The following is a 12,366-nucleotide window of genomic DNA, read 5'->3' on the forward strand; positions in this document are numbered from 1 at the left end:
CAAGAACATGCAAATGGACCATTTAAAAAAATATATATATGAATGTTTATTCTAAGTTCTTATGGAATGAATGAGATAAAAAAAAAATTTATTAAATTTAAAAAAAAATAATTGCGTTAATTTTCATAACGTGATAATTTGCTGTGTAATTCATTAACCTAATTAACGCGATAAACTGACAGCCCTAAACATAATACCTATGATATAGATTTGATTTCGGAATAATAGCGTGTACAGGCAAGAAACTGCAACGTTTAAACGTCTAAAACCATACTTAGATTCACCACGGTATAACACGGGAACATATGGATGGAAAGATTTATTCTTTTTCACATATTGAACGATCGATAGGTGATGTCAAATGGGCCATAATATTGTATCCATAGATATAATATAGAATATAGTTATAGCTCTACAAACAAGGTGACGCAGTCCTATTGTTTAAAGCACGGCCTAGCTACAGCGGGTCCCGACTAATAGCTGGCACCGAATGACGTAGAAAAACAAAAGTAATCTGTAAAATAATAGTGAATTTCCTGTGAGAATAAATTTTTTTACAGTGTAGGCTGACGAATGAACAATAATCCATGAAGTAAAATTGGATGCAAACGAATAACCACGGCTTGGGTCGAGTGAAAACTGACGACTGACTAACTTAAAAAGTAAATAAAGGTACGACTGAAGACTAAATATTGGGTCCTCCTCTACTAGTCAATGAAAGCAGGTGGATTTTATTCAACAAAAACACGATGCAGGTGCAGATAACTCTGTTTGCTTAAAGTTGGGACATTTGCACAAAGTGTGTTTGATTTCCATCACATGCCAGTTGAATTGCTCCTGGGTGAGGCAGCGGGCCGGATGAAAATGCCAGGCGGGCCGGCATAAGGATACTAGTAAAACATTTTTAAATAGCAAATTGAATCAATTATTGTTTTTCTGGTAAATTAATAGTTTAGATGAATCGATAACAAAATAATGGTTAGTTGCAGCTCCAGTGTTGGTGCCATGTACAGGAGTTCAGTCGTAGGTGAAGAGGTATTCAGTACATGGTTCTGGGTCTGTAGTAAGAAACATGAGCATCACGTTCTGTTCAATGTTGCTTCCAAATAAAAAGAGAAAATGCCTTTAATTTGTATTTAGTTTAAACTCTGAAAAGTAGTCATGGATTATGTGGTTATTTTGTAGACAAATGTTTCATCCAATTTACAGAAAACATACTATATCGTGATATATATTGTTACAGATATATGCAATCTTCCCATAGCGTGATGTAAGATTTTATCCATAAGGTGACACTTAAATCCGTCATAACCTGAGACTAAAGGGGCTTTAGTCCTGGACTAGGGTTGGGCACCGAAAACCGGTTCTAATTAGGAACCGGTTCCTAACTTCCGGTTCTGGAACCGGAAGTAACATATCTGCATTTCGATTCTTAAAAAAAAATAAAAAAAAATACTTTGTTAATTAATACCCTAGTTACAGTACAGCAACCAAATTAAACTGTATCAAGTCAACTGAAAATGTGAATAGTATGACATTTTTTTAAAATTTAATTTTTTTTAATCTCCTGCGAAATAAGCGGTGACCTGCACCTCAAATAATCGGAATCGAGAATCATTCAGAACAGGAATCGATATGGAGAATCGGAACCGGAACCGGAATCGTTCAAATCCTATCCTGTACTAAATTAAACTGACCTTAACCATAGCCATGATAACCACTCCTGCTCCAGAAACTGTTGACTAACTGGTGCTTGAAACAAAGTGGTTTAAGTCTAACTGTAGATGACTCTGGATAGATACTTACCTCAGCATGACCCTGCACTAGAATCCTTACTTGGTCATTATGTTGAGCATCCCACTGTGGGTCCTGCTGATCACTGCTCATCCAACACTCTCAAAGTAGCTAATAACCGTCCCAACACTCCCATCCGACCATGGTATTATGTTTTTTGTGAACCCTCTTGACAGCTCTTCCCCATCCCAGTCATCATAAATCACTGGTCACAGCATAGTCCACGGGAGTCTGGTGGCATGTTTCGCCGGGGCGCGAATGCCTGTCATCTATGCCCACTGTCACAACCACCCTGTAAACTAGGACCTAAGGCTATCAAAATGGCCTCGTTAAATTCCTGTTCTATACCTAACAAATCTTTCATCCTAAATGATTTCATTACGGCCAAAGATTTGGACATTTTCTGTCTCTCAGAAACATGGCAAAGGTCAGAGGAATATGTCTTTTTAAATGAACTGTGTCCGCCAAACTTCTCTTTTACCTGTGCCCCCAGACCCCCCCGGTCAAATGCCACCACCAGTCGTGTAGGAGGCGGCATAGCACTGGTGCACAAGAACTGTTTCTCCTCCAGGGTTGTGCACTCCAGTACTACACACTGCTCCTTTGAACTTTTAATCACCAATGTTGGGCACACCAACCCATTTTATTGTATTTAAATGTATCGACCCCCTGGCTTTAACAGTTATTTTTTGACCGATTTTAGCGATTTTTTTACCTCCATCATCAAACTGGAAAAAATCGTTTTATTAGGGGATTTTAATTTCCATATTAATAACTGTAATGACAATTTTGCCACCAATTTTATTTGTATCACTGAATCCTTCAATTTTGTCCAACATGTCTCAGGCCCCACACACAACAAAGGTAACACACTTGATCTTGTTTTTACTCTTGGATTAGACATAGATAACATTGTTTGAGGAAATTATTTTAAGTGATCACAAATGCATACTTTTTAATTTAGTTTTTAAAACGGACACTATTTCCACTAAGCGAGTTAAACTCTTGCGCATGCTAAATGACCTCTCGGCAGATACATTTTCCACAGCCTTTGAGAGCAGTGCGGTGCCATCTCTGAACGTTAATGGCAACATTGATACTTTAGTATCATGCTTTTAACCGGCACTGCTCAGACATTTTAGATGTAGTTGCTCCTCTGAAATCCTGCTCTGTTCGCACTTTAAATTCCTCTCCCTGGCTCAATGAGGATATTCATCGTCTTAGACGAAATTGCCGGTGTATTGAGCGAAAGTGGAAGTCCACTCAGCTTAACACCGTCTTCATTTTAAGCAACTTTTAATTTATTTTAACAGTATGATTATGGATGCAAGAGCTGCCTATTTCACAAACTTAATTTCATCTAGCAAACTAAACCCCAAAGTCCTATTCGACACCTATTAATATCATTGTCAGTCCACAAACCCCTGTCACACCTGTTTTATCTGCTGAGGACTGTCATGATTTTCTCCTATTTTTTGTAAATAAGGTTGCCAATGTCAGGGCAGGTATTACACCCTCCACCTCAATCCAACCGTTATCCCCTAACAGTCAGTCTACTCTGAATTCCTTCTCACCCATTTCCCTCCACGACCTAACAGAGCTAGTGAGAAGCACAAAAACCTCCTCTAGCCCATTAGACACCATCCCAACCTCTCTGTTAAAGGACGTTTTCAGCAATATTGGTTCCAGTCTGCTTTCCATCATAAATTTCTCTTTGGTCTCTGGCCAGGTCCCCGCCTACTTCAAACAGGCAATCGTTCAGCCGCTTTTAAAAAAGCCAAGTCTGGACGCCTCGTTACTAAGTAACTATCGGCCCATCTCCAAATTATCAGTTAGATTTTAGAAAATTTGCCAACCAGCTTATATCCATTTTAAATGAACACCACATTCTTGACAAATTCCAGTCAGGTTTTCGTAAGCAACACTCCACAGAGACTGCACTTTTAAAAGTATCCAATGATCTAATGATGTCCGCCGACTCTGGTAGATGCTCCATTTTAGTGCTACTGGATCTTAGTGTTGCGGATCACAACATTCTGCTAAATAGGCTCGGAGATTGGGTGGGTGTCACAGGGAGTGCACGTGAGTGGTTTAAGTCCTATCTCTCAGGTAGATGTTTCTCAGTCGGAGTAGGCCCCCATGTGTCTGAGTCTGTTACTAGGGGTGTAACGGTACGCGGATACGTACTGTACCGCGTCAATGTGGTCCTCCGGTACAGTACGGGCTGTGCACCGTACGATTGCAACGGTGCGGAACCTTTTTTTGCGGAACTTAAATCCCCCCGGCCCCACGTAATTTATCAACAACACTGCGGTCTGCTGTGAGCATTATAAAACAAACGTGTGTTTAACCGACGTGAATTAAAGTGTCAATGCTGTTTGTCATTTTAACAGCAGATACTTTCTTAAATGCCATCCTCCCGACAGAGCGCTGTTGACGGGGAGCTCTGATGGGTTCGCTTGGTGGTGTTATTAGCATTGAACAGCTAACCGAAAGCTAGCGTTAACTAATGTTAAAGGTGTAGCCATAACGTTACCTTGGCTAAAGTTGGGGCTATTCATAATCCAGCAATAATGGCTGCAGACCTGCAAGCAAAGTACAGCAAGTTGGCAAAGGAGTATTCCAACGTAAATCACATTTTCACCAGTAAAGTTAGTCTTTCCATCTCCCAGTAGCTCATGCTAGCTAACCTAGCTCACGTCGTCGTCACTAGTGATACACAATTAATGACATGTTGCGGACAGCCATATCGGTGACAATGTTTAGCTTTTAGTGCCAAATGATAAGAGTCTGAGGCGGAGTCTCAAAAGAGAATGTTGAATATTTATTGTGCAAAAATCACAACAGATCCTCTGTGCTACTTCAACGGAGCCTTCTGGAAGCAAGTGCACTGAGTGCAGCAACGAATATTGTCCGTGTGGATCATTGGAGTAGGGTATATCTGCAGCGCTGCAGCCCCATACTCATTGTATAGATTTGTATTAGTATCATTAATCAATCACCTGTTGTTGAATAAATACCATTACTTTCTAGTTATTACTAAAAAACAGTATATATAAAACAGTAGCTGTATAAAAAATAAATAAAAAAAAGTATAATTTATATAATTATATAATTAAATTAAAAAAAATTTAATGTATGCACTGGTATCTCCCCCCCCCCCCCCCCCCCACTGTACCGAAAAAAACGAGGTATGTACCGAACCGTGGATTTTGTGTACCGTTACACCTAGGCCTGCCACGATAACAAATTTTGCTGGGCGATTAATTGCCCCCGAAAATATCGCGATAAGCGATATTATTGCGACCGGTTAGAGAATTTTTTTTTGAGAAATTTATTTCCCAAAACTTTTATTTTGAAGCCCACCGCTCCGTCTTTTCCGGTGTTTAGACTTTTATTTTGAAGCCCACCGACCGGACCGGAAGTATTGTTGTTATTATCCTAGCTTGCTGATGCTGCTGGTGGACTGGGGCCAGCTAACGTTAGCTTGCTGATGCTACTACTACTTCGACATGCTGCTAGTGGACTGGGGCCAGCTAACGTTAGCTTGCTGATGCTACTACTACTTCGACATGCTGCTAGTGGACTGGAGCCAGCTAACGTTAGCTTGCTGATGCTGCTGGTAGATTGACATGCTGCTAGTGGACTGGGGCCAGCTAACGTTAGCTTGCTGATGCTACTAGTAGATCGACATGAGCTAATGATAAAACAAATGTTGAGATTGTTGGTGAACAACTAACTTTAAGTTAGTTTTAACGTTAGCTACTAACGTTAAAACGCTAACGTTACACTACAAATAACGCTACTTGGTTAAAAGGAGCAACACTATTGAGAAATGTAGTTAAGCTATGTGGTGTGCTCTCTGCTCTGTAGTAAAGCCAGCGGCCCGCCTCCCAACACGGACAGTGACTGACAAGGGGCACTGGTTCCGCCTCATTAAAACAAACGCGCAAATAGCAATTAATCGCGCCCGTCAAAATCATTGCATTAATTTTAATTATCGCGGCAATTAATCGATTTATTGCTTATCGCGGCAGGCCTAGTTACACCCCTATCTGTTACCCTTTCCTGTGGGGTCCCCCAGGGCTCGGTACTTGGTCCGATTGTATTTTCACTATATTTGCTCCCATTAGGACACATTATTAACGCTTTTAAAGGCATCTCCTACCACCTTTATGCGGATGATATCCAGCTTTATTGCTCTTTTAACCCTGATTGCCCTGATGATTTTAATTCTACTTTTATTGTTTTAAGGTCTGGTTAGCTAGCAACTTCCTCCAGCTAAATGAGGCCAAAGGAACCTTGGGGTAAACTTTGATCAGGCCATGCACCTCGACACTCATATCAAGTCGGTGACCCACACCTGTTTTTTCCATCTCAGGAATATTGCTAAGCTCAGGTCGATTGTTTCCCATTCTGACCTAGAGTTGATCATCCATGCCTTCGTTTCTTCTCGTCTAGACTACTGCAATTCGGTTCTCACCTGCCTCAATAAATCATCCATAGACCGCCTCCAGTTCATCCAAAATACTGCTGCAAGACTGCTAACCAGATCAAGCAGAAGGTGTCACATCACTCCAATTCTAGCCTCCTTGCACTGGCTTCCTATACATCTTAGAATTAATTTCAAGGTCCTGGTGCTCACTTTTAGAGCTTTGCATGGCCAGGCACCAGAATATTTAACCGACCTGCTGGTTCGTGGGTATGTGCCCAGCAGGACCCTGAGGACAGTTGACCAGGATCTGTTGGTCATTCCGCGCACCAGGTTGATCACCAAAGGTGACAGAGCCTTTCAATCTGTAGCGCCTAGACTCTGGAATGCCCTTCCTCGTGGCCTGCAAGAGCTGCAGCGTCTGTTGACATTTTTAAAAATCAGCTAAAAACATTACTGTTTAAACAGGCCTTTGGGTAATGTTTGAGCTTCTCCTCCAGGTATAAAATATGTCTTGTTTTTGTTTTCTTTCTCTGTAATGCATTGTGTTTTTGTTCTGTCTCTTATCTCTTGAATGGTTCTTGCTTTTTATTTTTATATTTTATATTTAATTTAATGTCTGCTGTATGTAAAAAACTATAAAACCAATTATAAACCTCTTACATAGAAACATATAAATAAACTTTACTTACTTACTTACTTACTTACTTACTTACACTGTTCTTAAACTATAAAACCAATTATAAACCTCTTGCATAGAAACTAAAGCTGAATAAAATCACCAATTATCTTTCTCTCCTTCCTCTGACACTCTTCTCCATCACTATCTCCATCCAGATAGCTGTCCTGTCAGGCCTGGGAGGAAACCAAGAGGCTTGGATGGAAGAAAAGGTCTCTGCTGTGACCAGTGTGGAAAAAGCTTCAGTTCAAAGACGAATCTCAAAACACACCAGAGAATTCACACAGGAGAGAAGCCCTACTCCTGTGACCAGTGTGGACAGGGCTTTAGTCGACAAGATAGTCTGAAAACACACCAGAAAATTCACACAGGAGAGAAGCCCTACTCCTGTGATCAGTGTGGACAGGGCTTTAGTCATCAACAGAATCTGAAAACACACCAGAGAATTCACACGGGAGAGAAGCCCTACTCCTGTGACCAGTGTGGACAGGGCTTTAGTCGACAAGAGAATCTGAAAACGCACCAGAGAATTCACACAGGAGAGAAGCCCTACTCCTGTGACCAGTGTGGACAGGGCTTTACTCAGCAACAGAGTCTGCAATCACACCAGAGAATTCACACAGGAGAGAAGCCCTACTCCTGTGACCAGTGTGGACAGGGCTTTAGTCGACAAGATAGTCTGAAAACACACCAGAAAATTCACACAGGAGAGAAGCCCTACTCCTGTGATCAGTGTGGACAGGGCTTTAGTCATCAACAGAATCTGAAAACACACCAGAGAATTCACACAGGAGAGAAGCCCTACTCCTGTGACCAGTGTGGACAGGGCTTTAGTCGACAAGAGAATCTGAAAACACACCAGAGAATTCACACAGGAGAGAAGCCCTACTCCTGTGACCAGTGTGGACAGGGCTTTACTCAGCAACAGAGTCTGCAATCACACCAGAGAACTCACACAGGATGGAAGCCCTACTCCTGTGACCAGTGTGGAAAGAGCTTTAGTCAATGGAGGAGTCTGCAAAGACACCAGATAATTCACACAGGAGAGAAGGCCTATTCCTGTGACTAGTGTGGGAAGAGCTTTAGTCATCTGAGTAATCTGAAATCACACCAGAGAATTCAAACAGGATGGAAGCCTGAAATTCACCTGTTTTGTTCTGTTTTGCATTGTTCTGTTCTGTTCTACATTTTTCTGTTCTGCATTGTTATGTTCTGCATTCTGTTTTGCATTGTTCTGTTCGGTCTACAAAACCTTCTGTTTAATCATATTCCCTTTATTAATTTCCTTAGATCTTTTGTACACGTGATCTCAAGAAGGTGCTGAATGAGCTCAGTGGCAGTTTTCATGTCTGGCCATTTTTAGCACTGTCAAAGATGCAAATAAATATCATAATTTATATTCTCCTTTGTTTCATCACAATTTACTCAAGCCTAGTAACAGACACAATATTTCTGACACTGGGAATACATTCCTCCAGGTCCATAAATGTCCCTAGATACCAAGAACATGCAAATGGACCTTGTAGAAGTGGAGCAATCTTCCATTTACGTATGTATTTTTTAGGCGGATTTTCAGGAAATGGGGCTTAACGGGTTAAAGGTAGGCTGAGATCTGCCAGAACCTACACTTCATAGTTTATACACCTTTACACACAGGAGTAGTTGGAGACGGGTACTGGTGAGAGGTCACAGTTAGACTGGTCCTTTAACCCACATTGTAAACAGAATGATACTTTAATTTACATTGGCCATATCAACAGACTAAAAACCACAAGGTTTAAGTTTCAACTTTTGTTTTATTTGTCACATAGGGTACATAATAATAATAACTTCGTTTTATATAGCACCTTTCATAAGACCCAAGGTCTCTTTACAAATAACAAACATGGTGGACAGACACAACATTCAAAGTGGGAAATTAGGGGTTAAAGGCCAAGTTCAAGAGGTGGGTTTTGAGGATTCTTTTTTAATGAGGCCAGAGTTGGGGCGTTGTGGAGTCCTGCGGGGAAGGAGTTCCAGAGGATGGGAGCTGCCACGCTGAAAGCTCTGTCCCCAAAGGTCTGCAGTCTGGTTCGGGGAATGGAGAACTGACCAGTGTCTGAGGATCGCAGGGACCGTGACTGAGTGAGGGGGTGGAGGAGGTCAATGAGGTACTGAGGTGCCAGAGCATGGAGGGACTTGTAAGTGAGCAGGAGGTAGGTGATGTGGGATTTGATGGGGAGCCAGTGCAGGTGGATGAGGGTGGGGGTGATGTGCTGCCAGGGTTTGGTGCAGGTGAGAACCCTGGCAGCTGTATAATGTACATTATAGTGAAATGCTTGCTTCTGTATGAGCCTCCTAAGATTGTGCTTCATACAGTAAAAAAGAGTAAAGACCAAACACTATACATTGGTCTTATAAATATACATTGATCCCCCTCACTACTTTTAAGGACTCTATTGCAGAGTTGCTTACACACACCTGCAACTGTCACCCAGTTTTTTTTTAACTAATTTCATGTATTACATACCTTGTAATTGTATGTGGTTGTGTTTTAATTATTTCCCCTCTGTGATGTATGTACCATCTGTCTCTCTTCTATTTATTTTATTTGTCCCCTTTGCCTGTTACCCTTCGAGTGGACCTTTTGTCCTCTTGCCAGGCCATCATTGAAAATAAGAATTTGTTCTTAATTGACCTGCCTGGTTAAATAAAATACAAAATATACAAAATGCAAAGAAACAAAATGCAAAAATGAGATAGAAGAGGTAGTGCAAATATTTTAGGAATAAATAGATAAAATATGGTGTTTTTAAAAAAGTGTCTAAAGTGAATGTTAAAGGTGAGTGTTTAAAGTGAGCGTTTGCGTGAGGGTGTTGTGTCAGAATCAGAAAGGTCTTTATTGAAGTAGTTTTCGATTATGGGATGTTGATATAGATGAACCATTTCCAGGTTGTATAATACTATATACGTCCAAATAACGTTGTTTATTGAGTTAGGGCGAGCGATTGATTATCCAGTGTGTTGAGATGGAGTCCGGCTACCGATCGCGAGTGCCCGGACGAAATATGGATGAGCACTTCCTGTTTGGCGCGCCCCTCCCTCTTGGCCGATCTGCCGATTGGCCACCAGATGGCGCTCTTGAACCGTTAGACAGTTGAGTGGAGCTCACCAGTACACCTCATGTCTCCGGAGGAGAAATATGATTTCGATCACAGATTTTTGAATTATTGATATCAAAGACGAGTTACGGCGTCTTCGGCAGAATGAGCATGGCGAGGAATGACGTCTAAACACGTCATCGGCGATTAAAGTGTTAACTCATTCAGCGCCAGCTATTATCCCTATCCCTGTAGTCAATGGGCCACGCTTTAAAAGATAGGCATTTTCACTGTGCGTCACGATGTTTGCAGAGCTATATCTATATTCTATAATAGATATAGATATAAGTGAGATGTGAATTGGAAGCATGCGCCAAAATGAGAATTAGAGACATAGACCCCATTAATATAAACCCACATAGCTAGAAAACAATGTTAAACACCGGGAAAGGCCATTTATAAGATAGTTCCCGTTTAAGTGGCGCTAAGCACAGGCAACGACCATAATCACAATAACCAATCACAGGCAACGACCCTAATCACAATAACCAATCAACAATAATAAAAATAATAAAAACTATTTTACTGCTGTGAAGCAGACTGCAATTATTGTATGAAAAGAGCTATACGAATAAAGTGTATTATTATTATTATTAATAATAAACGATAACCAATCAACAATACTAAACAATGACCAATCAACTATAATAAACAATAACCAATCAACAATAATCAACTATAATAATAATACATTCTATTTGTAACGCACTTTATATTTGTAACAATCTCAAAGTGCTACATGAAAGGAGATACAGATTTTAAAAATTAAATGAATAAAACAACCAATGAAATGGAAGAAACATTCAGATCAAAATAACCAATCAACAATAATAAACAACCAATCAATAATAATAAACTATAATAAACTATAACCAATCAACAATAAGTTGAGTTTTGACTTGCCTGCACTCTCCCCAGACCAGGCTGCAGAAACAAATTAGTGGGGGGGCATAAAATGTTCTCGGGGGGGCACAATGGTTTTTCAACACAGGTTCCCTTTTATACGTTTCAGCTGGGACAACGGCGCTGTGGCTTGCTTGGCGTTGCCCACGGTGCTGAACTAAACAGCAGAGAGGCAATTGAAAAATCTAATTTCTCTATCTTAAGAACATTCACTTATACAAAAACAGACTGAACGGATATATATAACAGACCTGCTGGGGCAGCGGACTGAGAGCAGGGGACACAGACAGGCTGGATAAGATGGTCAGGAAGGCCAGTAGCGTGGTTAGGGTGTAGCTGGACGCCCTAGCGAGGGTGGCGGAGAGGAGGAGCCTTGCTAAGCTCCAGGCCATCAGGGAAAACCCCTCCCACCCACTATACACAGACTTGGCTGACAGGAGGAGCATGTTATAGGCTCACACTACCTAAATGCAGCACTGAACGGCACAGGAAGTCCTTCATTCCGACAGCCATCAGACTTTATAAAACGCATCACTGTGCCTCACTGCATCACTGAGCACAGAGTGACAGTTACCATCTTCCTGGACTCTTACTTTTTAAACAGCACTGTGCAATATTACACCTACTGTAGACTTCAGTATATTTTTACTGTATTTATTTACTGTATCTTTTATTCTATTTTTAGGCCATTTGTTTTGTTATTCTTATTCGTGACTTGTTCTGTCTAAATGTTTAATGTTGAGTGATTTGGATTGTCAAATTTCCCTCAGGATAATACATTTCTACTCTATTCTATTCTATATCTTTGAAAAGTCTCCATTTATTCAACACGTCTGAATTCACTGACAAACTGAACTGAACTGACAAAAATAAAGTGCATAAAAAAGCAAACAAAATTCCTCCACAGGCTACTCACCATCGTTTGGGGACAGAGTGAAATCTTCTTAAAACACTGCCCCTCCACTTAACTCATTCCTGAACTTTTTTGTTAAGTCCTTCTCAAATGCCAACTGAATTAAATTGGCCTTGCGTCGATGAAGCATACTAAGGCGATGTTCTGTAAAGATGTTCTTGAGGGCAGAAAACGAATTCTCACAGAGTGCTGTGCTAGCTTCAGTAGTGTTGTTGTTGACATCAGTGCCCACTAGGGCTGTCCCCGACTAAGCATTTGGATAGTCGACTTTGATTGAGAAAAAAAAGAAGAAAAAAAAAAATCCCCAGGGTGGGCACAGCTGACTCAGTGTGCCCATGGCGCCGGGTCTGACTCTCCCCCTCCCCTGCTGGAAAGAAGCACTTGTCTTTGTGACCCCCCCCCCCCCCCCCCCATCCTCTAATCACAACTGTTGCTTCCCTTTGTCAGAGGAAAGCGGTGGTGGTGATTGGAAGGATGAAGAAAAGACGGTGGGGTTTGAGACAAG

At 41.1% G+C, this 12,366-nt stretch overlaps 1 protein-coding gene across 1 annotated transcript in view; it reads left to right on the forward strand.

Moving 5' to 3' along the window:
- LOC311222721 (uncharacterized protein) overlaps positions 1-8,174 on the forward strand; it is a 32,484-nt gene extending 24,310 nt beyond the window's left edge. Inside the window, exon 2 of the mRNA XM_084307330.1 lies at positions 7,064-8,174. Coding sequence (XP_084163456.1) covers positions 7,064-7,974 — 911 coding nt within the window. The 3' untranslated portion in view covers positions 7,975-8,174. The remainder of the gene's footprint in view (positions 1-7,063) is intronic.
- The last annotated feature ends 4,192 nt before the right edge of the window (positions 8,175-12,366 follow it).

The sequence above is a fragment of the Notolepis coatsorum genome (assembly GCF_963971535.1).
Source record: "Notolepis coatsorum genome assembly, chromosome: 2".
Classification (NCBI taxonomy): Eukaryota; Metazoa; Chordata; class Actinopteri; order Aulopiformes; family Paralepididae; genus Notolepis; species Notolepis coatsorum.